Genomic DNA, 27,403 nt, shown 5'->3' with positions numbered 1-27,403 from the left:
TGCCAACTCTGTGTCCATCTGGAATTTCACTTTCACTTTCTTGTTACTGTTTCAAAATTGCCTTTAATTCTGCCTCCCACAGCTCTGCTGACTGACAAATAAGTGCAGCATCTGTTCGTCATCTCAATACCTGTGCATTATTTGATGCTATTCTGCAGAATCTAGTGGAGATGTGTGGGCTGTGCGACTATTCATGTATTTCTGTATTTTCACACCTACATATTGTCATATATTTAATGCCAGTTCTGTTCCTGAAGTCTATATATGTCCATATATTGCTCAGTGCATAGTGTATCCTATGTTTTTTAGCTGGAACAGAAAATTTTTAGCAAACATCTGTGTGAATGCTTGTGCAGATACAGTCTAATAGGTGTTTAAGAGAGCTGCACCATACAAAACAAGAACAGTTGTATTGTTAGGATGATCTGAAAAAGAGGTTATGTGGTTCTTACACTCTGGATAACAGCTAAAAGTGCCCATTGTTACAGAGCACCTTGCAGACTTATCCTGTGTTTCTTTTGTGCTCAGCCCAAGTTGCCACATGCTGGTCTCTGAGCTTGTGTATAGCCGAAGAAATCCTCGTGGAGGGCACTCTACAGCCTGATGAATGCACAAGAGCTTTATACCACATTTAAGCCTTACACACATGTCAAAAACCCCAAACCAAACCAAAGTACCACAACAAACCAAAAACCAAGCAAACAAAAAATCCATGGAAATTTTTTTACAAGTTATAATAAATTGTTTCATGTCACCCCCATTCTGTTATTGAAACCACTGTCAATGTTAAGACAGAAGGACAAAGAGGTATTTCAGCAAGACCTACAAAGTTTTGGTGTGGATGGAGCCTACTATCCCCAGCATAGGAGCATTTTCCCACTCCCTTTATGTATGGATTAATGTCACCACCCCAGGCCATGGAAGACACACTCCAGTGTCACTTACAGTGTGATTCAACAGCAGTTTAATCCAGTGTCACCCTGGATTGCCCAAGTCCTGCTCCGGCACCATCCTCAACTCTCTGTTCCCACCCCTTTGTCTCCATGCCTGCTGCCCTGGCAGCTGAAAGTCAAGCTGGCTGAGGGAGTGTCTGTGCTCTTAGCTAGAGCTTCATTTTGCTGTTTGAAGACTTGTGCTGCCACACATTGGGTAGCCTGCAAGGGAGAGGTTCATTGAAGTGGAACAGAGGACCTGAGAGAAGGGGAAGTGGGTCTGAGGTCAGGCAAAAGATGAAGGAAAAGGGGAGGAAAAGGAGAAAAGAGAAAGCTAAAATTCACAGAGCTTTATAGTTAAGTCTTCCCTGCAAAATTTGCATACGAGTTTTGTTCTTGATTCCCAAAAGATCAATGGTATCTGAGTTTAATATTGAATAAAAAGAGATGAAAAAGAATATTGATTAGTTGTTCATTGGCTATTCTGAGCACTGATGATTTTGGGATGTGAAGGAAAACGAAGTATGTGACCATGATACTAAAAGATACATATGCATATAAAAATGTGGGAATCTGAAACACAAAAAAAGATCACAAAAATTCTGGCATTTCCTTATTTTGAAAGTGAGCAATCTGTGATATAGGTTTGGTAAAATTCTTGTATGTATTTTTTATATGTAATATAAGCCTACAAAAACTCAGAATGGGATTTTCAAAAGTGCCATGTCTTCACTATGTTCTAAGAAATTTCTAAACAGTTGCAGACAACAAAAATATCAATATATCCAAATACTGTGGAACCTCACAAGTCCATTCTTCTCAGTCTAATCCTGAAAGAATATCTAAGTTATATGTCTTCTAAAAAATAGGCATAATTATATTCTATTAAGAGAGACTTTTGTCTTGTGTTTTTTTTAACCAGCTGTCTAATACTGGAAAGAAAGCAAGATCTTTCTTGGGGCATAGAATGCTAGCAGAAAGAAGAATTTAATAGACTTTATTTTGAGCCTTATTTTTCTTCCTAATTATTTTTTCTGGAATTGACTAGCTATAAACAGCCAGAATTGCTATAATAAAGTGATATCTTCAAAGATAAAAAAGGATGAGACAGAAAAATACAGGTTAGTCAGGCTTACCTCCATCCCTGGAAAGGTGATGGAGTAACTAATCCTAGAAACTATATTCCAAACAAATGGAGAAAAAGTTGATGGGGAGTAATGGTTAACCTACTTGTCATCCTTAATAGGACAGCCAGATTGATAGGATATGGGTAGGGCATTGGATGATGTCTACAAATTTACCAAAGCCTTTGAGACTGTCTCCTACAATATCCTTAAGTATAAACTGTCAAAATGCACAGTGAGGAAGACTGAAAAATGGATGGGTGGCTGGGCCCAAAGGATTGTCACCAGTAGCACAGCTGGAGGCAAGTCATTAGTGCTCTGACCCCCAGGAGTTGATACTGGGGCAGATACTCTTTAATGTCTTCATTAATGGATGGAACAGTTTACCCTTGGCAAGTTTGCAGACAGAACAAAACTGGGAGGAACAGCTGATACGCCAAATGGTTGTGCCATTCAAAGGAACAGATTAAAGAATTGACCTGAGGGGAATCTGATGAAGTTCAACAAAGGGAAAAGTCTTGTACCTGGGGAGGAGTAACCCCCCAGCATCAGCATCTGCTGGAGGCTGACTGACTGGGAAGCAGCTTTGGAAGAAAGGGCATAAGGCTCCTGGAGGACACCAAGCTGAACATAAGAAATGCACCTGTACAGTAAAGAAGGCTACCAGCCTCCTGGGTTTCATTAGGAAAAGTGCTGCCAGCAGTTTGAGGGAGGTGATCCATCCCTTCTCAGCACTGCTGAGACCCCATCGAAGTGCTCTGTCCAGTTCTGGGCTGCCCAGTATGAGAAAGTTACGGGGTCACTGAACTGAGGCCAGCCACAAAGATGAATATGAGACAGAAGCATCTTCCATACATGGAGAGGCTGAGATATATATATATATAGAGAGAGATATTCCATCTATGGGGCTGTTGAGCCTGGAGATAAAGAGGCTCAGGAGGAATCTTATCAATGTGTATAAATACATGCTATAAGCCACTGAAGAGGAAAAAGCCAAGCTATTTTCGGCCTTGCTCACTGGCTGGACAATAGGCAATGGGCAGCCATCATAACCCATGAAATTGCAATGGAATGGGTTGTCCAGAGAGGTTTTGGAGTTTCAATCTTAGGAAATACTCGAAACCCAGCTAGTATGAACCTGGACAACCACCTGTATCTGACCCTGATTGAATAGGGATGTTAGACTATATGACCTCAAAAAATCCCTCCTAAATAAATCTGATTCTGTGAAATGGTTTAGAAGGCAGGTGCATCAGGGGGATATTCTTACTGAGGAGCCAACCATCTTTCACTCAGTAGCTGTGGTGGGATAGAACCAGCATGAAGGATCATGGACAGGGCAGGAACATATCCTGTTCATGGTGTTCCTGTGGTGCACTGGCTTCCATCTTGTGCCTGGTGAACGTTGCCATGCAAGCATGTTGCTAAAACTGAATCCTCACGAGTCTGTATGCACTGTCTATTTATTTCACAGGTCTTTGGTCAAAGCAAAAGAATGAATTGCTCTTTATACAGTCCCTAAGTGTGGATAGAATTCCCTACAACAGGATGATAAAATTTGAGACTAATGGAGCGATAGCCTGAAGGTTCTCAAAGGAAATGGTAGCCAAGCTACCATTCAACTGTAGTACTTTGGTTCTCAAGAGAAGTGGAGGTATTGGTGATAAGCTATGGAGGAAAAATGAGCTTTGATTTAGAGCTTGGACAGGTACTACCTAAATTTGACATTGTGGGAAAATTAATTATATTGTTCCTGTCACGAAATCAACCTAATATGGACTTAGCCTTGTACTCCTTTAACTTTCAGTGAGTGTGTGTTCCCATTACCAATTTGTAAAAGACAACCCCCAAGTGAGCCACTTGCCATAAATTTCTTTCATACTTAAAAAAAAAGACCAAAAAAACCCAAACCCTTATAATTTTCAGCAAATCAGATTTTGGAATAAAATTGTGGAATTCTGCCTGATGCTTTTGGCACATGACTATGCCATCATAACTTTGCTGAATTTAAAGTACTTGATACATTGATGATTTTAAATTACTTCACAAGATCAATAGAAACTGATTTGTGAAAACTGCTGAACAGTAATTGGATTTAAAGTCTAATATAATTGTGTTCGAAAAGAAGATTCCTGCTTCAGCTAACACAGAATTAAGACCATCACCTTCCCTTTCTCTCCATTCAGATATGCATCCAGCCATAGCTGTGAAAAACTGTACTGCTTGTATGATACAGTACGGCGTATTTTTATACATATGTCATTTCTTAAATGTAACATGAAGTAAGCCTATTGCACTTGTGACCTCCATCAAATTTAGATTCTTCTAGTGGTGTATTTCACTTCTCCATTGTTTCATCATGGAAAAGCGCCTTGCATCTATCAAAAAGTTTTCTTCTGAAGCTAAGCTGGGTTTTGTTCATCAGAAAAGAGAATGGAGAACTTTGAAAACAAAGTGAAAATCACCAAATAAAGTGTTTATGGCTTGTTTCTACCTAATGAAAAGTTGTTGTCATTAAATAGTAGACTTTATTCCTACCTGAACATACTTAGCAATTGGACAGCCTTTTTTTTTTTTTTTTTTTTTTTTTTTTTTTTAATCCATCCATTTTATATATTTCAGCAGCTTTCATTTACTGAGGTCTGGAGTATTACTGTTATTTCTGGCATTTATACCACACACTATATATTACTACTACAAGTCCATATGCTGATTTTTTTGTCACTGAAATCAGTGTTTATCAAATAATAAGATAGCTGCTACATCATCACATAAAAATCGTGGCAATCACAACTCAGAGCATTTTGTGTGTTGGAATGGCAGTTGTATGCCTAATGTTGCTGGATAATCCTCAGAACTGGTGTCCTTTTACAGTGCAGTTGTTCTACTTTTTTGTAATGTACTTGAAATCATGCACAGAATATTGGCAGAGGCAATAATACATGCATAGTTATGTGCACATTGTGGAAAAATGGGTGTTAGGGTTATCTGCTCCTTTGATATATCCAGGCATTGTACTCAAATACAAATTGGAAAGACAAATTGGAAAGACAAAATATGTACACATTGCTGGACATACACTTGTTGTCTTTTATTCTAAGGTTTTTGATACACTGGGAGATGTGTGGCAAACACTGGAAGCACTTGTTTCCATCAAGAAATTTTAAAACATAACAGCAGAACATGAAACCATGAAACCACAAAACCACAACTGTCTAAACAAAATCAGTTGCTATGTTCCTTAGCTTCTCAGAATTTAAATATATGGTATCTCAGCTTTTGGTCCCACTTTCAAGGTACATCCTTTTCTGTACCTCTTCTTTTTTTCTAATTTTTTTTTTTTTAATGGAAATGACAGGGGACATATTTCTCACCTTCAGTGAGAAGATGTTCAAATCCAGTGTCAAGTTCATGTCTCACACTTTTGTGAAAAGTGCTTTTTTAAAATTCATTTGCTGAATTGCCCAGATTCCTCCCCTTTCTCTCCCACGGTGAAGTTACTTGTATGGGCTGCAGTTGCACTGGCAGCAATCCCCAGTCTCTGAGCCCCTGCACTGCCTGGGGGACTGAGGGATAACAGAGGAGCTGGAAATGAAGGAATGAGATTTACCTTGAGATGAAGGAGGGAGAAGATAGAAGAGGGTGTCTCTCTAGTCTGAACTTTATTTTCCACCATTGTAATATCTTTTTAATTTGCAGTATATTAATTAGTCTTCCCCAAAGTGAGGCTGTTTTGGCCATAACATTAATTGGTGAGTGATCTCCTTGTCTTAATCTCAACCTACAAGCTTTTTCTTCTTATTTCTCTCCCCTTGTTCTTTAGAAGAGGGAGAGTAAGAGAGCAGCTGGGTGGGCCTTTGGCTCTTAGCAAAGTCCAACCCAGTTATCAACACACATGCATGGCTTTGGCAAGCAATGCTGAGTAGTGCAGGTTTACATGAGATTTGTTCAATCTAGACTGCCAAGTAAATAATCTAGGAGTATATCATGGCATGCATTATGCATTCAGATTTAATGTGTTTTAAATGAACCTGCTTCACAATTTGAAATTACTTGAAACTTGCTAAATTGTTCGATTTTGCTGCATTTTTTTTAAGATTGAGATCTGGTATGTCAGGAAAGCATAGGATCTTTCATATACCTTCCTCTTTTTATCTTTTTTAGTAACAGAATATTAGGCAAAATTTGGGCAAAATGCACAGATCTGAAATGCTTTTCACCTTCCATTGACTGCATGAGGACTCAGAGGTCTGAAAAATGCAGAGTAAGCAGTCTGGGCTGCCATCATGGTCTGGGTTTCGGTGATACGATAGACATCTAAGTCTGCTTTGGCACAATGGCAGGCTTGCCTCAATGTGCTACTGGGCACCTGGACTGAAGGTGAGAAAGATTCTCTCAGAGACTGAAAGTACTGCAATCTGATTCTTGACATTTGCAAAAAGAGAAGGAAGGAGACTTTTCACTCCTTCTCCAAAGCTGAGTAGAAGGCATGAACAAGTGTAAAGAAGAGCATTGACAATCCTTTCTGTAAGCTGTGTATGTGTTTTTTCTCTGCTCTTTGTTTTTCATTGTGAAAGAGAGGAACTTCATAGAGAGGTACTGAGCTGGCCAGACTTCTGATACCTCAGTTGGCCTTTAAATCACTACCAACTCTTTGTAAGGGAAAAACCCTTTTCAGGGCAAATCCAGGGATTTTGAAACAACTGAGCTTTCTGGATTATTTTGGTCCCTGAAATGATATGAACATGTATGAATAAATGACTGTCTTGTACATTACAAAAGATCTTCAAGGAAAACTGTTTTTCCCAGGTACAAAGAAGAGAGTGAGGAGGCATTGAAACACTTAAGATACAGATATAGCAAACAGAAACATTGATCTTGTAAGCTGCAATTTGGAATGGAGAAGAAACATGTAGATTCTCTGAAATACTAACTAGATAGGGGGTTTTTTCCTCCTTTTTTTTCTGTTATTTTTTGATTCTTGTTATCATGAAAAGGTGACCCTCCAATTATAGAAAGAGTTATTGACAATGTCTAAGGCTAAATGAAATGATGTATTATGACTGTTAGTTTAAGTGAACATGATTTTTATTAGCTTACATACTTTTGTTACGTAATTTTGCTAACAAAACTGCTCTGCCCTTCACAATTTTGGAACACAAATAGCAGCCTGCAATAAAGTGTAAACATGTTGTGCAGATGTGCTGATGCAGCCAGCTTGCTTTGCTTTAACTAATTCTTTATGTATTATAAATTGAAATGTATTTTTTGTTTTACGTGAGTTATGTGCCTGATAAAGGTTGTAGACCCCCAGTTCTGCTTTCATGGACAATCACACTTCTACTGAATTTCTTCTGGTTTACACAGGTGACCCTGGATAATTTTAGACTTAGATTTAAAGAACAATTCTGCCTGTGTCCTACAAGACAGCACAATGTTAGCCTTTTGTGTGAGAGCTGTATTTGCTGGGCACACAGAAATATGGAGAAATAAAGTATATTTGAACCACAAGAAAGCACAAATAAATCAGTCAAACTACACCCAGGCAGCTGATCTTTGGAAAGGGCTACTGCTGGTTTTATGTAATTGTTTTTGGGAGGAGAACCACAGAGTGTTTTCACTGAACATAAATGGAACACCTTGGCATCCACTGAAGCAGACTTGGATCGGGAGAGCTGGCAGCCTCTCAGAAGAAGCAGTTTTTGTTGAACTGCCTTTGAAGAGTTTGAACTGGCAGTGCTGTGTTCTGGCTACAGGGTAACTTGGCTGAGAACATTTGGATTTCCCCTGACATTAAGTCATTTAAAGTAAAAAAAAGAAAAAATCATTTCCTTCCCTTCCAGCTCCATTCAGGAGAAGAAACTATTTTTACTGCCAGACTTGCTGAGTGTTAGTCCCTCATGAATGGAGCAACAGAATTAAAACCATTTACAATTTTAGTGATTAAAGACCAGAAGACACAAATTAAAAGTATATTAAGTGGATCATATTTAATGGGCTCTTAGATTTAATTTTGCAATCCCCAACATGCAAAATTATGAAGGAAAGCAGAGATAATTAAACATTGATAAGATATGAGAACAGAGCTCTCGAGAACTTGGACAGGATTACTGATTTTGATAAATGGAGGAGGAGGAGGAGGATATGCATCTCAGTCATGTGAAAGCTGGGAACTGTGACTCCTAGAATCCAACAGCTTGAACAGCAGTCTTTTACAAAACCATATGAAAAAAATCTGATTATAAAAAGCTGGTTAGCAAACTCTTTGCAATTTTGTCTCTTTCCTTGGTCTTGACTGACGATTTTGTAGACTCACAGAATGGTTTGCATTGCAAAGAACTTTAAAGAACATCTAGTTCCACCCCCCTGCCATGGACAGGGACTCTTTCCACCAGACCAGATGTTCAAGGTCCCATCCAGCCTGGCCTTGAACACTTCCAGGGATGGGACATTTCCCCATGGCAGTGGTGCTTCATAGTGCCAAACCAAGTGGAATTATTAGTTCAGTATCTCCAAGTTGTACTTCAATTTATATATCACAGAAAATTACTTTCCTTTTATTTCCAACATGTAATCCTTTCATTTTTTTTTTCTCCCTGAGGAGGCTACCACTGCCTTGCTGGTGGGTGTGCATTCTGTACATCTGCAGTTTACATTTATTTTTCCTCAATACCACCTGCTTGGGTGTGAGACAAACTCTTATATTTCACAAGCTTTCTTTGAATTGGATTTGTCCTTTTTGAGCTTGAAACCACTTCAAAATCTATCTTTCTTGAAAAATTATAGCTGCACATTATTGTGTATCACCTGAAATTTCAATTTCAATTTTGAATAAAATTTCTTGGAAAATATCATTAGCTGGCAAGTCTATTTGAGATTTGCCTTACAGGGGATTCTAAATTGTTTAGTAATTTTAGCAGGTATTATTCTAAATGTCTAATTCTCTAGGCTTTTGTTCACAATGTTTTCCTCCTCACTTGTCATGGACTTCTCCTGCAAGTTCTGTAAAATGCTTAAGCATAGGTATGAATTCTGTAATTTGCCACTATAACTCCAGAACTTGCTTATTTTCCTATGTCTGAGACATATTGTTAGAGTCAAGTAGTCACTGAATAAGAAGACAAAATTTGGAAAGAAAGCAAAGAAAATAATACAGAATTTCTTAATGGTTTTCTTGGGTTGCAAACGTGGTACTTCACCAGTCTCTCCTGACATTAATGGTTGTATATTAACATTTTTCCTGTTCTGAAGGAAAAGCAGATGTTTATTACCTCATGCTTGCTCTCTTGTTTTCAAAACCTTAGATTTTGTCTAGATTGGGAATACTTTAATCTCCCGTGCCATGTGCAATCTCTCATAAATCAAAATGCATTTTTCTTTGAAGGAGAAGTTTGAGATTAAATGAGCAACTGTTCCAAGCAAAAAAAAAACCAAAAAACAAAAACAACCCTAAAACCCCCCCAAACTAACAGAAGGCTGCTGAAGTGCTTGGGAACACTGAAATACTGATGCTCCCTCTTGTGGTTTAGTTGAAATGAAACAAACCAGGGAAACTATAACAGTTTAATGCACTATTTTCCTTGATCAAAATCTTTGGTATTTTTGATTAGTAATCTGGTGCTGGAAATACTGACAACTCATCAAGAATCTGTTTCTAGAAGAAAGTATTCGTTTTGTATTTCTAGAACGGAAACTAAAATTTACCACAATTTTATTTGTAACAAATGGGTTTCCAACCAGCATCATATTTCATTCTAGGGCTATTTTGGGGTTGTTAGATTTCAGCTGTCCATTCGCTCACAAACGTTTGAGGGGATTTAACTGGAAGGAATATGGCAAGTTTCTGATCTGACAGAACTGAAAACCACCAGACTAATCACTAGCTAAAACATGCATTAAATAAAATCAGATTATGGCATAGCTGGTCACTTAGACTGTGCTGTGCATTGAGCAACAGGGGAGAAGACACCTGTCTGGGTACAAAACCTCTTGGTCTTTTACTCACATCTGGCTAGGTGTCAGAATCAGGAGTCTGAAAACTGCCCTTCCCTTTATTTAAAGAATTCCTTTAACTCTTTCATGGTTTTGTTTGGGTTTTTTTTGGTAAATTTAGCAAGCACTGTAAGTTTTTCATACATATATACTAGGATTTCCTGTAAATGGAGGGTGTGTTAGGTGTTTACTAGATTGATCCAGTCTCACAAACCTTCAGGGCATCAGTGTAGCCATAGTCCATGCAGGCATTTAAAACTTGAGTCTACTGAGACTTGGTAAATGTAGTTTGAAGTGCATCACAGGACTGTGCATTGTTTGCTTCAGTCATTTGATGTAAAATAATTTCAGTAGAAATGCTGAGGTCAGAAAGAACCATTTGTGTAGTGGGAAAAAAGAGCAAAAGGCACAAATCAAAACTGAAATAAAGAATGTGACACATTTCACATATTGAGTGTCTGAACTTAGAGAACAGTGTCTGACCATTATTGCTATGATGCTCCCATTATTGTGCAGTCCAGTTTAAATACAAAGGTTTATAATGCTCCAGTTTTCCAAACTGTGAGTAATCATAAGTAGGCATTCTAAGGAATCACACCAAGGAAAATCAAACTGCCATAAAGTTCATGTGTGACACTAATTGCAATTTAACTGCATGGTTATTACAAGAGCTTTTAATTAACTCAGTCATCATACTGTGGCATACAAATTGTGTGTAATAATAGCATGCTGACTATAATGACAATAGGTTTGTCTGAACTGTGAAAATCAGGAGTTTTACAATTTTCAGAGGTTTCTTTTTATGCCCTTAAATATTGTGTGGTATTTAAGAACATTTCAAAAAAGGAAAAAAAAAAGGAAAAATCCTAGAAAGTTGCTGAGGCTTGCCTCCTTTAAAATTTTGTGGAAATCTTTAAGTCTCCCTGAAATTCAGTGAGAGGTATCTCACTGAATTATTTTTTTTTGATGATATTTCAGTGTCACTTTTCTATTTTCATCCCCTTTGAGGATCATTTTTCACACTCTCTTGTTTTTGAAGCCAAGAAAAATGCTCAGTTTGTGGAAAAATTCAGAGGAAATCCCATTTCAGTGATACTGGAAGATACTAAGAATAGATTCTGACCTGATATTGCTGCAAAATGGTCATTTATTAGTTCAGTAGGGTAGTGAGAGCACTGCTCTTCTCTCAAAGTTATGATTCCAGTCTCTCAAGACTGGCAATAATAACTCTGAATGATTTCTCAATTGAAATGTTAATTTTGCAGTCCAAAGACTAAAAATTAGGAAACAATGTAGCTAATGAATATAGTTGAAGTCCTTCAGAAAGCACAAGAAATACGACTAGGTGGTATTATGCTTATCACATGTACTTCTTCCTGTAGATATAAAGAAAGCATTAAAAAATAAATATAAAGCAGAAATTATTATGGGAATTGTATTTATCAGGGTTTTAGACTGTCATCAGCCCTGTACTGGGATGAGTTATAAATTATTTGGCTCACATATAGGCAGAATAGGCACCTGAAGGCAAGGCAAGAGTACATGACATTTTCATATGCACAAGTTTACTGCAGAAACGAGGTGATAATGAAGACTAGGCTAGTGAGGGAGGCAAAAGTAAATTTGTTATGCACATTAAGTTAATGACATAAAAGTGACAGACACTACTGAACAGTTAAAAACCCCAGGCTGGGTTCGGCTGGGTGAGCAATATTAGCATGGTGTAACCAAACACAGAGAGAAGAACCAACACCACACAAAGCCAGTGGTCCCAGAGGTTTAAATATCACAGATATGAGAAAGGTTACAGAGATGCTGAGATCACCATTGTAAATGCTGAAGTAGCTCATCCTTCAGAAACTGTGTCTGAATAAGAAGTGACTGCTAAAGAGTGAATTTTGTGCTGCTGCCCTCATTAACAGAACTGAGTTCTCAGCAGGATGATTACTGTCGTGCATATGTTTGTGAGAATGGCAGAGGTGTATGTGGTGCTGTGCAAATGCTTCTTATTACAATTTTCAGAATTTTTCAACACCGGGAAAAAAATCAGATCTTAAGAAGGCATTTCAGATAATTATTGGTTTTCAATGTTATTTTTATATATAAAGTTTACCCAAGATTACTTTTTAAGAAAGATTTTGTATTTGAAACTAAGGTTTGTATTTACATGTATCAGTGAATGCAAATTTCCTACTGTTGCAAATGCATTTCTTGAGACATCGACTCAAAGAGAACAGAGAAAGGCTGTAAGACAGTATTTTGAAACAACTGTCTATGTAAAGCACATGTAAAACAAGTATCATCCATATTCCAAGGCACTATGACTATAAAAATTATTGATTTTCTTTTTTTTTGGTTTATTTTAACCAGAGGAAAATATAATGAGACTTTACTGTAAATTCAAGAAACACAGATAGCTGTGGATTCTCTTGTTTTCCTAGTGAAGGTGAATGTATATGAGGTTTTTTCAGTTTACTAAAGGTGGAGCTAATGTATTTATTTTTGTCTTCCTTTTTTTTTCCCCCTTGACCTGAAGGACTGTTACTCATCTGCTCAGGGGCTGCATTAGCCAGCAGGACACCTCCACCCTGTTTCTCCTCTGTCCTCTCACCCTGCAGTCAGGCTCTGCAAGTGCCTGGGCAGCAAAGGTGCCTTGCTCAGACGTGCAAGGCAGGCACCTGAGACCCATAACACCCTACTTGACCCAGGCCTGTCAGGAGACAAAACATCTGGATATGACTCCTTCCCAAACATCTGGATCTGACTCTCACTCTCTGTTAAACCTATTTTTATTTTTTGTAAGACAAAGAGTAGCTGAAGAGTGTATGGGAAGCTGGAACTGAGGCAACTCAAACAATCAGTTTGCTTTGTCATAGGAGCTGATCATAAGCATAATGCTCCCTGTGTCACATCAGTGAGCATAAAAGAATATGATAAAAGTGAGAAAAATAAAATGATGGAAAAATTATGTGTCTCTGGTATATCTCCATTGTATTGGCACAGAGGGGCTGATGTGATAAGCTGCTGCAGAGGCTGGCACTGAAGGAGCAAACTTGCATAAGGATGCATGAAGCATAGAAAAGGTGTAGAGACTTGCAAGGGGGAAAAATGGGGAGTCCAGTTAAGCTACTGGAATAAGCTTTAATGTGTTCTGAGGAAGAAGTACTGGGAGAAATAGAGTGAAGTAGGTTTGAAACTGAATTTGAAGACAAAAAGGAATGTAGTAAGATGCTGTCCAGAGAGACACTGCCTCTAAGAAGAAACATTGAGATGAATGCCTCAAGTGATGTTCAGAGTGTAATCCCTTAAAGGACAGTAGTCATATGTCCAGAGATAACTGTCTTGCAGGTAAATTCAGGCATGTCATTTGAAGGGGGTCTAAACTATAACTTGGCTGCCTGCGTTGTGACTTGGGAATCACACCCTAAAAGGACCCCTCACTTTCAACTTTACCTTCATTTTCAAATCATAAGGTGAACACTATTTCTTATGTAGTAATAATGCTGATTCTTTCTTCTTTTCACTGACCTAAGCAAGTGCATTCAGCAGTGTTTCATTATCGCCACATAAAACATGCATGCCAACTAACTCATTAGAATTAAATGTGTTTTTTCTATTTTAAATTTTAAATGTATTTCTTAACTAACTCTATAGGAGTTCTTAGTTGGAAAGATGGTCCATAAGACTTGCATTTCTCTCTTTAATGCATGATGATAACTTGAAAATGAGATTTATTTGCTGTCTCTGTTCCTACATGTGGGAATATAAAATAGGAAACAATAATCCTTGTTGGATTATTGGAGCATACACACTCCTTCCTTCACATGGTAGCATTTTGAATATGTTTCTGCTTCAAGATATCTGCCTTAGAGGCCACATTGATCTCCTCTCTCCCTTTTTCTCTCTAAAAGTTGACTACCTAATGACTACCAAGTTTTTGTGTCACATACAGTATTAGTTTTTCACCAGTGCCAGCTTACACAAATGAATGCTGTTCAGCCTGCTTAATAGATCTTATCAGATGTGATTACAAGCATAACTATTTCTTATTAAATAAATATATGTATATACCTAATATTTTATTCAATGACTAGGAAGAGTAATGAGCTATGGATGTGATGTCCTATGTCATACAAAATGCTCAGTATCACGTTTTACAAAGAAGAAAATGAGACTTCATGTGAATTTTTATCCGTTGACACCTTGTACTCTGATGTAGATCAGAAAGCCGGACATAAAATTCCTTGATATTGTCAACATCTGTGGTCCAATATCATTAAACTTACATCTTGGGTCACTGCTTAACATCTTTCAGTGTTGTAATGCAAATTTCCAGCATGCTAACTGTTCACTATATCTTTGTGTAGCTGGGCTGAACATGCCATAATAATTCATCAGCCCTGAAAGAAGGCACAAAGTTCAATGCGTATTAAAAATGTGATTGGGATACATTACAGAAAAAATGGAAATGTGCTGCTGTTCACAACACATCATCTTCTCTGAGGATGCTGGTACAGTCTACATAAAAATACACTTCCTTATGGGAAAAAAGCACCACAATCAATAATTGTGGTGACTTTCTTTCAATCATAGTGACTTTCTTACACCCTTGGTATCCCTTAAAAAGGAATGCTTTTACTATTTTTTCTACTATGAAATGACTAATTATATGTTTGCTGCATTCATTATAGATACACTGTTACACAGTATGATAATTAATTATGCTTTTTGTAGCTTAGTCTTTCTTTCTTGTTAAAATGTAGTGAAACTGAATTGAGAGATACATAACAATTGTTGCTTACATGTGTTCTTTACTTCTTCTTGTGGCTTTTTTTCCTTTTAGGTGAATAAGATATGTGGTCCTCCTGTAAGGAAGCCTAAACAGTCTCCAGGTTGCTCCTTTGATCAGAACAAAGATAATCAAGTGTTGAAGATGTTCTCCAGAGACAGCGAACAAACACTCACCAACAGAAGAAAGTAAGACATTAGTTTTACAGCCAGAAAGAAAGAATAAAGTAAGCCATTAATTTTACAACAGGGTAGATTATGCTCAATGCAATGGCCTGCATTACTAGAGAATAAAGACTCCAAAGAATGTAACATTTTAGCAACACAGTCTACTCTGTTACATTTTGGAAAGGCTAATTTCATGACTAGATTTTGTTTTCAGAAGAGATGGACATATGACCAGAGTCATTTGGTGTGGTTTAAATTATTTAGGAGGGTGGATAACATTGATAGAATATGCATATTGGCTCTATGTGTAAATTTTGAAACTGCATTTAACTTTACATATCAGCAGGCATTATTAAATCTGACAAAAAAATGACTGTAGCTTTTTACAGAAAACTATTTGTGCAAGCTGATAAGACAAAAAATTAATGACTTTTCTTACATATCTTTCTGCTGTAAAAAAATAGACAACTAAACATTCGGGACTGAATCTTGAAAGCCTTGTTCAAGGAAGACCTGCTGTTTTGTTTTTGTTTTTTTTTTTTCTCTGACTCTTTTGCTGGGATGTAGTGAATTGAAGTGACTGCAGAGGCTTGGAGATTTCATTTAAACCTGGCTCAGCATTTCAGGGTGAACTTTGTGTAACTGTGTGAGTTAGGTGTTTGAGCTGCCACTGCAGTCTGTGGGAAGGAGAAGTCATTTTAGCTGCCCACACATCTGTAAGCATCCAGTGCCACTCAGAGATACCCTGCGGTATCCCAGCTGATCCTCTCCTGCCCAGAAGGATGCAGGTGTCCCCTAAGTTGTATCATAGAGTTCAAGCCTGACAGAGTTGAAGAAGTGTTTGGAACATACTCTCAGGCACATGGTGAGACTCTTGAGGGTGGTCCTGTGCAGGGCTAAGAGTTGGACTCAAAGATCCGTGTGAGTCCCTTCCAAATCAGCAGATTCTGTGGTTCTGTGGTGGCTTCCAGCTTTCTGCAGATATCTTAGGTAGTTGAAGGAATCTCAAAGGCCAGTCTATATTTAGACAAGTCAATCAGGTTTTTGATGACCATAATAGCACTCTAAGGCATTAGGAATGTTGCAGTTAAGATTAAAGGCTCCATTATGCAAATAAAGTACAAAGTTAAAATCAGAAATTTCATTTCTGTCATAGTGTTTGCTAAAACACAGAGAAGTTTTCTTTGTCCTCTTTTTCTTCTCATTTCTGCACTTTGTAGTGCAGAAGGAAACAGAAGTGAGAGAATTGCAGGGAATAATTGCTCACTCCTGATGTCCGGAGAAGAAAAGGTGCCTCTGAGCTTCAAAGGCAAACCATTCTTCTCAGTGTCAGGACCTTCAGTTACTAAATAGTGAAAAAAACCCAAAACAATGCAAAATATAAAGAGAAGGTTTTACAAACATTGTGGTCACAGAAAGATATGCAAACCAGAAGTTTGCTTTAGCCAGCACAGATGTTTTTCAGTGAAGACCCATTACATGGGTGCATGTTTCTCAGTTACATGCAAGTTCTTGATGTTTTCTGATTGCTAACACTCTGCAAACACAATACCATATTCTAAAATCTCACTTAAACCAGGACTGTTCCATGTTTCAAAGCAGAAACACTGTATTGACCTCAGGAAGATCATCTGAGAAACCTTCAGGGGCATGAAAGGCAGTGGGCAACACAAAGCAACACTGTTTTCCCTTCCCTTCCCTCTCACCTGTCTGAGATTCTAGAGACGCTTCTTCATGGCATGCAAACTGCACCAAAAAGGGGAAGGCAAAAAAATTTTGAAATTCTCTGATGCAGATTGCAGTTTAACAACTTCCTATCTGTTATCATCTGCAGTTGCTGCCTCCTGGATCACCTCCTTCCTTATTAGGCACAGTCACTTTACATTTCACTTTATATTCCCATAGCAACTGTGAGAACCTCACGTGGAAGTGACTTCAGCAACTGCTTGCAGCCTGCTCTTAAGGAAGTGCTCTTCTCTAACTCCACCTTATTTACCTCCTATGGTACTTCTGTTTTCCAAATGCATGTCCAGATGAAAGTTTACATTTTAAAGTACACGTTGGGCTGCTGCTGCATGAACTTCTCCAGAATTATTTTTACCATTGGACCTAAGCTGGTATTTTCTGGTACTATTTGGTACAAGAAGAAAAAGAAATGTCTCCTTTCTTTTGATGCCAAAAAATTGTTAGATGAATTTTAAAAAATCTAAGCAAAGCCTTTCATAGCAACATACCAACTTGGAAGTATTGTAATGCTTTTTTCTCCAGACCTGTAAACAGCTTCTAGTACAGAGAATGAAATTGTTAAAAAAAGAAAAAGATAAAAGAAGAATATTTCTGAAAAAACAGATAAAAAGTATCTTCAGCTTCCACTGACTGTAATTGCACATTCGTGGTCAGCTGCCTATAATTACATCCTATCTGGTCTAGAGGATGATCATGTGAAAATTGACATTCATACCATTTGCCCTTCTAACTACTTTGGTCAGACATTAACAAGGGCTGAAATCAGTTATTACTTCTCTATTAAATTTATCTTTGCCTCAGGACATATTTACTAATAAACCAAATGACCTTTCTGTTAGAATGCAGTTTGTGGCAAGATATTATGACAGCTACATTTATTTATTTTTATTTCTTCTTCAGAAGAAATTCCAACTGTGTCACTTTGAGAGGACTCTCTAAACACTATTTTTCAGCCAGAATGTAAACATAAAGAATGGACAAAATCAAAATCAATCCACTCAATGGCATTTGGAGGGAAATTGCAAAGCCACTATGCACACTGGATTCAATTTTGGGCGTGGAGAAATAAAAGATGTGATTATTCATGGCTAGGAGAGTGTGGATGAATCATATTTAAAACCTAATGCACATAGGCAATTATATGTTGCATAGTCAAAATTGACCCTACATGGGATTTTTCAGAACTGCAGTTTTAGAATTAGTAGGGCACTCACATCACATTTAATAGACATAGAAAATCAAAACCACTGTAGTTTGTGTAAAATATTTGCCCTATTACATGAAAGAATGTATGGCTTTTTAAAATGATGGACAGTATAAATCACTGATGTTTTATCTGTTTTAATTTGAAGTAAACAATACTGAATAATTTAATTCCCTGTAGCATATAGTCCTATGGTATCTAAATATAGGGAAATGTATATACAATTTCTAGCATTTTTTCACAGCTCCAGACACTATAAAAGGAGTTAACATAAAGTGGAGCTTGCTGGCTTACAGAGCAATGAGTACAGCATTTGGTGGGGCTTTTCTGTGTGCCTGCAGGTCACAGATAACTCAGTAATGTGTCATGTTCCATTTCAGAATGAATAAGTATTTTAATTTTTCCCAGTTAGAAAGGGTCTCCCAGGAAGAGATTTTCAATTCATAAACAAACAATTTATATTAAATATCACAATTCTGTTAAGAACATACCAACTAAAAAGTAGTTCATTTGTTTTGAATTAAGTACAAAAGCTTATCACTACCTCTGAGCATCTTTAAAATTATTTAAAATTTCAATAAATAATTTATAACCTGCCAGCACAGCACATGGTAGAACTGATACAGTTCTTCAGATGGTTATTTAAATCTTTACTAAATACTGAACTCCTACATCTTAAACCCATTTTACCTGAATCTTGAGTTGCTGCATAACTTTAAAATTTTGTAGTATTTGTAAAGATAAGTAGGGGACTTTTTGTCAGCACTTTTGGAAAACAGGAGAGGAGACTTATTCATCTCCACCTATATTTTGCTTTTTTTTTTTTTTTTGAGCATTTTTTCATCTATTTGCCCAACTATAGCATTGCAAGCTGCATCACTACAATGCAAGAAAATTTCAGGCTGAAAGAAATAGTTCCTGTTCCAGAGCATATGTAAAGTAGGGTTTTTAATTTGAGCAATGGGAGTATCAACTTTGTAAACTAATGGAGTGTATCTAAAAAAATCAAACTCATCTATTGACAGATTGAGTTAAAATACCACCGGAACCAGTGGAGAGTAATGGAATGAAGACATTCCTTCTGTTTTAGAAACGCACAGCAGCAGGGCAGCTCAGTGTTGCTGGCTGGCACTGACAATTATTTCTGGGCTTCCTGTGTGCAGGGAGTTCGTCAGGCACCTGCGGCCGTACAGAGCCTTTTACGGCGGCCTGGCGGATCAGCTGTGCGCCAGCGAGCTGGCAGCCGCCGACGGGCTCCCCTGCTGGAACGGAGGAGATCTTGTAAGAAGGTACCTTTCTGGCTCACTTCTCTCTATTTTCTGTCCATTGTAAGTCAAGTTTTGCTAAAACAGCTTCTGTTCCAGTCAGGTATGGTGTTTCCCTCTGTCTGTGGCAAGATGAGTTTGAAAATTGCACAAGCATGGGATCCCTTTTCTCAGGCTTGACCTGTACACAGTAAATAAAATCTTCCTGCATCTCTGTTTGGGAAAAAGAAAAAAAGAATTCCAATGTTCTTCAGACATTTTTACCTCAAATTTGCAGCACCTAAACATACACTGGAAAAGAAGCTGGATTGGCATTTACAAAATACAGTTGTACAAAAAGAATATGGATTTTTGTTTGAGCTTGATCTTTATAAAATGCTGCTTTTAATGCAGTGTGTGGTCAGACACTCAGGCTTAAAACCTTCTCTGGCTCTGAAGTATGAAGTAATCTCTTAATATATATTGTTTCCCATGAGAGAACTAAAAGTTAAATGTGAAGATAAAACATTTTAGAAGTGAAACATGTATTTTTTATATATGCAGCATCTTGGGAGACATCATTCAGCAGCAGTGGCAAAGAAGAGATAATAAACTGCTACAGTCCTAGATATGTGTCTCTGGGATCAGTGTATTACACAGCTTATAAAACACTTGCATTTTTGGATGGCAGAAAGATTTTCAGAGAGCTGATCTCTGTGTTTTTGTTTTATTGCTTTGATCACCAAAACAAATATTTCTCTGAGCAGGAAATCCTTCCCTTCCTGATGACAGAGACCAAAATACTGAAAAGTTTGTTGCAGTTATTTGTAATGAAAATGATTATGTTAATGTTGTGTGGATTAGTAGGTAGTATCAAAAGTCATATCAAAGAGAGCTGTGAGGAGAGTTAGTAAAGTGTGAGCTAGCAAATAGGGAGAGCAGTGGGCAATATGCAGCTTTAGGTATCTCTAAAAAGTTAGGTAGGAGTTGTCATTTATTAATTGATACATGAGGAAACTTAGTGGCCATCCTTTTATCAAACAGCTACAGGCCCACTTTCCTTTATCTTCTCGGGCAGTCCCGTTCTTTGGCAGCACCAAAGTCCAGTGAGTGCTTGACTCCCTTGACAAGTCTCACTGGCAACCTTTGTCCAAGGATTTCAACAATCTTCTGAAGAGGCTGTGTTCCTTCTTTAGGTAACTGTATTTGAGATTTAATCTCAACTTTACCTCCTTGCTTTTGTTTTTCTGACCATTCCATGGTTCACTTAAAGTATTCCTATCAAATATTTCAGTAACAATATGAAAGGATGATCTTGTAATTACAAGATTTCCTGAGAACGAAGTTCTTCTATCATTACTTGTGGCTGCTTATATACTTACTATTAATACATTAGATATTTTCAAACCCTTTCTTATTTTATCATATGATACTATTATACTGTATCCATTATTATGTTATATGATTATGTGTAATTTAACAGTTATGCTAATATATATGTATAGGCTACATATATGTTTATATATATATTTTTTATATATATATATAGGTGCATATATATATATATATATATACACAATGTTTTTAATATTGGATCCACCCAAGAGATATAATGGATGACAAAAGCACTGTATCTTAAAAGTAAGGAGTAACACTTTGTTATTATTTTAACATAAAAATTTCCTTAACTAAAATATTTTGTCTTTGTATATATATTAATGCACATATATTTATATTTTTGGTCAGTACATGTCAGTGTCAGTTTCCTGAAAGAGCTGAGATGTAGACAGTAGAAGTACAGAATGATTGTTAAAACCAGAAGAGCAGGAAACCCTGAGTTACTCTGGATTATCAAATGGAGCTGAGACCTGCAGATTAGTTCCTACTCAAGACCTCTGATTGTACACTAAATACATTGTGGTGCACAATCTCCTGTTTCAGTATCTTCATGAAGGCACTCAGATCTGTCCTAGACTCAGATCTTCCACTTCTTCATTTTGCCTTCTTATTCAGTCCAAATGCCCTTTGTTCAATTGTATTTGTTTATATTTGTTTTTTTGTAACTGAAGGGGGGAAAGCTTTCCTGCACTTTGACCAAGACAAGGTTTTTTTTTTACTGTTAGTATTGTTATTACAGAAGTGATGACCTAGGAAGAAGTGTCTAGTATCTGCTTTTATAATGGTTGGGATGCATAGCAAGCATTTAAAATATATTCTGCTTAAACATTAGCAAGAGTTTTCTACTGACAAGGACAAAAATAAGTGGCTTTATTGTCCAGCATCTACATAAAGAAGGATTTTTAAGAATAGGCAAGGTAGGCACTGAGAAATGATGCAGCAAAAGCTGATTTTTCTTAGTGATGTGGAAATAAATTGGATAACTTCTTAAAATCTCCTCTAGCCCTATGATTCTGAAACCAGGATTATCTAAATCCTGTGTTGCTCAACTTCTATTGTCCTGATGCCAGGATACTGTGACATTTTAGAAGCAATAATGACTGAGCAGGCATCATTGTTTTTCTCTCTAAATACTGAAGAACCTATACACTCGCTCTCTTTACTCTTTTTTTTCTCTCCTCATCCTCCCTTCCCACTAATAGAATAATAAATAACAATACTGATGAACTCATCAGTGCATCTCACCAGTGTTTCTGGCACTGATGGGGAAAAGTCTACATTGTTCACATTAGTTAAAAACAAATAGATTTTATCTGTTTTGAGATCCTTTATTCTTTACCATCTGTTTTTGCCTTCTGTTTCAAAAACATGTGCCATAGATAGCTGCTGATGACTGAAATTTGGACTTGACACAAGAAAACAATATAATGAACTATGTATTGCTGGTCTATCAGGACCTGAGGAGATTGCTTAGCCTGCTTGCTGTGTTTCAAGCTCCAAGTAGCAAAAAGCCCTGAAGACAGATGAATGAGGAAAGAAAAATCTTTGCAGTTTTTCATTTTCCTTTTTTGTGCATCTTTCTAAAGGAAGCGTTTCAAAGGTTTTAACACTGGCAATATTGGGTATCAGTTAAATCTTATAACCTTTGCCTTCTCTAATGCTATCCAAGAGATTATCAAGCCTGGATGGGAAAAGGTCAGAAAATGAAAAACAGTATTATTGAAATGAAAGCTTACTTAACAGTTTACATTTCATACACTTCAGCTGTCCCATTTTTGGTTTGAGCCTTCTTTTCTTTTTTCTTTTTTTTTTTTTTTCCAAATCACAATGCCATGGAAATATGGCCCTTGATTCTGCAATTCTAGAAATTGTTCTGTGTCTAGTAGTTCACCCAGTAAAGGCTCATGCTTTCATGAAGACCTCAGACCAGAATTCTCACATTCCTGCACTCATGCCTGGCAGGATCAGTAGTGGCCAGGACTTGCAGAAGCAAGACCAGTCTCATGAGATCTGTGTCACTGCAGCATGAGATGAGGCACAAGACTCAGAGGAGTCTTCTGCCTCTCCCCTGTCTTACCCAATTGTGTGACTGCAGTGGTCTAGCATGAAATTGAAATTCAAACTTCACTTTCAAAGCCACAGCCAAGTGTTTTGATGATGTACCTGGAATTTAGTGTTATAAGATTCATTAAGTTCAATAGAAAAAGAGGAATTGAAAGTAGTAAATTATGCACTACCAAAGCATATGAGTTTGGATTTTCAGTGGCATCTTAGCATTAAACTAAAGTAACAGGAGCTATGTAAATAGACTGAGATTGTTCCACTTCACAAACATAAAGAGATTTAACTGACATTTATACAGCTTTGGTTGTCCAGAGAGCCTGGCTAGAATGTGAAGAGAGATAAATTAAAAATACACAGAGGAGAGCATAATATATACTGTACATCTCGGGACCAGCAACTTAACTGAAATAAAAATAGATGTGAGTGAAAAAAATAGTAATATTTTGTGTGTTGAAGGATTCAGGAGTAATGGAGATTATTAAAAACAGCTAATCAAGTTTTGAAGGAAGAGTTTCATATAAAGCGCATATCTGAAGTATCCAAATTAAGAGAAATTAAACAGCATGATTGATTTTAATTGCTGAGCAAATCGTTAAAAAGTGATTATAATAAGCATCTCTCATCAAATAAATACTTAGCTTTAGCACAGCTCTTAGGCTGGGCAAATCTTCTCTTTTGGTTCTTAAGTATTCTGAAACTACAGCAATCCTGTTCCTGTTCTTACCCAACAAAAGAAGATAAATGGTTATATATAGGGATATTAATAAATTGATTTCAGTTTCCTTCTATTTGAGCTGATCATCACTTTTTAAAACAAGGAAGAATGTAAACTGCCATCTAAGGCACCACTTGAGACCTGATGTGCCTGAGCAACTTAAAGTAGGAACAGCCTGTTATGGCTTTTACTGCTTTGCCCAATAGGCTGCTGCCAACAAGGACCAGTGACAGATCATAGAGAAAAAACAACTGTAATCTTAAACTTCCTCAAAACATGCAAATTTGCAAATGCCTGGCCCAGAATTGTGAGCATTCAAACTTCCCACGAACTCAAAAATCTTCACACCACTAGCTTTCCACAAGAGAACCAGAAATTTTCAGATGCCAAAGCACTGGGTCAGTTTAAGAGGGGCTGATGATATGCATTTCTGTGTCAACATCGAAAAGACATGAACTGGCATAAGATCCCTTTGTTTATAATAATTTTAGGGTTTGTTCCCTATTTTGCTGTGAGTTATAACAATAAAAGTAATTCCTGCTTTAATATTGGTAATATCTGTTCTCAGTATATACTTAGATAAATCTCATGTCGCTTCAGGATGGAATGGATTTAATTACATAAAATCAGCAAAGTATGTATTGCATTTGATAACCTCAAAATAAATGTTCTACTTTTCCTTTTGTTTGCTCAAGCAAATAATATCATTTTCTGTATTGTTTGCCTAGAATCATTGCACTTGTTTGTCGTGCACAGCAGAGCCTCTAATAGAAGTGTTCTGACAGTGGGTGAATTAATTTCTATTAGGTTGGTAATAATTTACAAATTGTATTGACTTTTAAAATTAAAAACATGATTAGCACCATGCTAAATAAACTGTAGCATTTATAAAGTCACAGAAGACTATTCAAAGGTAGGCATGAGAAAGAACAGTAACAAAGAATATCCCAAGTTGGAATTATTGCATCATCATGCCTTCATTTTGGAAGGTTTTCGCTTTTCATTTTACACAGTCATAGAAGAATAAGAAGCACAATTTAATATTAGTGATTTGATGACTCTTAAAGGTTTTCCAGGTGAATTCAGGACTACTTTACTACAATTTATAACATGAAAGAATGGAGGCAATACAAATAAAAATCTATTGTCTCCTTTTTGTATAAGGGTTCATATTGAAACCAAGGAAAATTCATGCAGGAGACTTTGATGTGTAGTTCAAAAACAAAACTTGCATAGAATAAATAACTATGAGTCACAATAGATTATACTAGACAGAAAGTTTGTGCCTCATTGAAGTTCTTATAAAAGAAATATGCTCTTACTGAATTCAACTTACATATACAGGTTCTCTTTCAAATAGTAAGTTTAGTGATATTTTACAATTTCACACACTGATACTCTGAAACTTTTTGTATTTCTAAACCCAGTTATTTATCACCTCTAGCCATGGCAATTTGATAAACCACCCTCAATGAGTTATTTAAACAATATTTTGGATTGTGAAATATTGTCTATGGGGTCTTCTTTCAATGTAATGCCCACAGCAGTTTTCTGTTAACTCTCTAACTTTACCAGTCCAGAGAGGAGACTTCAATGTAATAATGTTCAGCACTGCAGCATTTACAGATGTTCCTTTCAACCTTCATATTATTATGTAACCTCTGCTGAAGATTTTTTCTCTTGGCAGCTATAGGTCAGATTTTCGTTGAGCATCCTGCACTGACTGTGAAAGTGTGCTTTTGAAACTTAGATTGTGCTGAGGGTTTTGCTTTTTACATTTTTACAGATGACATAGATACTCAAGCAGGGTGCCTTTAAAGGTCTGGACATTGGTTGGGAGACTATGTGAAAACCACAAATTTTTCTTATGAGCCTAATTGTGAAACTTTTCAGAAAGTTTTTCTTTATATAAGAAAAAATGCAATATGTAGTCCTATTTTGATGAATATTCTATAGATTTTTATTTGTACAGATTGGTATTTTTACTGTCATTTATATAGTACAGATGATAAAAGATTGGTATTCATACAGTTTTATTAATTCATTCAAAAATTAGTTCATTCATTATTTTTTCTAGAAATATTATTCTTTCCAGTTTTATCAAATATTTCTTGCTGCTTTTGTAGTCAAAAGAATCATTAGATCCTCTCTAATGAAGTAAAACTAATCTGCCATTTAGAACTGTTAGTCTATTAGCATGTACTTCAAAATATCATTTTTCCTTCTTAATAAAAGTTATGGGTTCTTATCTTCTTTAGCAGCTCAGCTTCTACTTACTTGTATTCCTTTAGAATTATGATTGGAAGTGCAAATTGTCTTATGTCCATTAAAATTACTATTTTGTTCTGTTTCCATTGTAACACTGCATTTCTAGGGTCAGAGTTTTTTAGCAGTACTCCACAAGTGGGCTCTCAGGAAAATTAAGCTGCATTAATGAAGACTATGGATTTAGTAATCAGTGATGTTAGCTCATTTTTTTTTTCTCAGTTCATTGAATAACCCAAACTGAAGCTACTTTAATTCAGAAGAAATTTTAATTTTTAAAATGTAGTGTTCCACACAGAAATGTAATGAGGCAACCCAGTTAATGCCTACCTGCTATGAGTGCTTCTGTGACAGCTCTGTCTGAAAAAAGACTGAAGTGAAACCCAGTGAAAAGGACATAGGTACACCCATGTATGCCATGCTGCGGCCTTAGTAAATCACTAATGTGATCAAGCACTAATGTGAATAGTCACATCCAAATCTGAAAGGTCTTCATGTTCAGGTAGCACCTAAAATATCAGATGTTATTATAACAGATCAAAGCAGCTGAACCAAATTGTTGCATTCACACAACAGAAGACTGCAGATTCTTCCTAAAACCATGCTTTATACATATGAGACACGGAAAGGAAATTAGAAGCATGAAAGCCAGTCCAATATTACGAGTTGTCTTTCTTTAAGAATAAAAAAGATATCTCTGCTACCAGCAAGACCTTCCTTCAAACTGTTGGGAATCTTTATGCGTATTTGAGAAAATCCCTTGGATGGAGGGGTTGCACTCTAGTGCTCTGCTGTATAGTAAGATGTAGCTTCTCTTCCTTAGTCTGAGGAGTGAATCTCTGTCATGTTAAACACATTTATGTCTTATGTTAATAAGAGCTTGCCATGTTGAAACTTGTGTTATTCTTGATCTTACGTACTCCAGGTATTTGTGTGAAGAAATGCAAGTCTGAATGGGTCTCTTGGCCTCTTTTTCAGTGAAGAGATAAATGGAGCCTTGTAGGGTGCAATTAGTTTCGTTTTCCAAATAGTTTGATAGAACTTCCTAGAAGGACTTTTTCTCCCCTCTATAAAGGGCATCAGTCTAAAAGTACTGATAGAATTTATGTTATAATAGGTTAAAATATCTAGTAACTCAAGCTAATACAGAGTATCCATGCTGAGACAAAAACCAAAAAAAACTGAAGAGGAAATATTACAGGTGGTAGACTAATCCAGAGCAGCTATGTCTAAGTGTTTGAGATATTTCACTTGAAAACTAGGTACCTATATTTATCCATATACTGCAGGTAATATCATATAATACTGTTGATCTATTTTTGTTAGTACTGATCTTCAGGTCAAAGTGATGTATTAAGCTCACTGAGATAAGCTGTATTAAAAAATTATACAAGACAAAGCATCAGTTTAATTCTTCCTCAGTAATTTGGGTCAAGGACGGAACATATTCTTGAATAAGGCACTAAACCTTGCATTTCACATAGTTTTTCAAAGTTTCAGTTTAAATGTAAGATGAAGTTGGGGACGGATTTGGAGAAAATTAGAGTGTTTATGAAAAGAAGATTAACTTTAATTTTCCCTGTTTCCTTAGCCTGTTTTCACTGTGGGTGATGTTATTCTGTCTAGAGCTCCAGATTTTAAGTCTTCAGCCACAGAATCACAGAGTAACAGAATGGGTCAGGTTGAATGGGACCACAAGGGTACATCTGGTTCAGCCTCCCTGCTCAAGTAGGGTCCTCCCAGAGCACATGGCACAGGATTGT

General features: G+C 36.8%; 1 protein-coding gene across 14 annotated transcripts in view; it reads left to right on the top strand.

Annotated features, from left to right (window-relative positions):
- GPC5 (glypican 5) overlaps positions 1–27,403 on the top strand; it is a 602,268-nt gene that overhangs the window by 105,698 nt on the left and 469,167 nt on the right. For all 14 annotated transcript variants that reach the window (XM_071430982.1, XM_071430983.1, XM_071430986.1 and 11 more), the window contains exons 4-5: positions 14,892–15,025; positions 19,118–19,243. In XM_071430982.1, the coding sequence (XP_071287083.1) occupies positions 14,892–15,025; positions 19,118–19,243 (260 nt within the window). The remainder of the gene's footprint in view (positions 1–14,891; positions 15,026–19,117; positions 19,244–27,403) is intronic.

The sequence above is a fragment of the Agelaius tricolor genome, unplaced genomic scaffold, assembly GCF_023055355.1.
Source record: "Agelaius tricolor isolate 1412-34295 unplaced genomic scaffold, bAgeTri1.0.p SCAF_7, whole genome shotgun sequence".
Taxonomy (NCBI): Eukaryota; Metazoa; Chordata; class Aves; order Passeriformes; family Icteridae; genus Agelaius; species Agelaius tricolor.
Note: the sequence above shows the minus strand (reverse complement) of the source record. Positions and strands in the feature narration are given on the sequence as shown.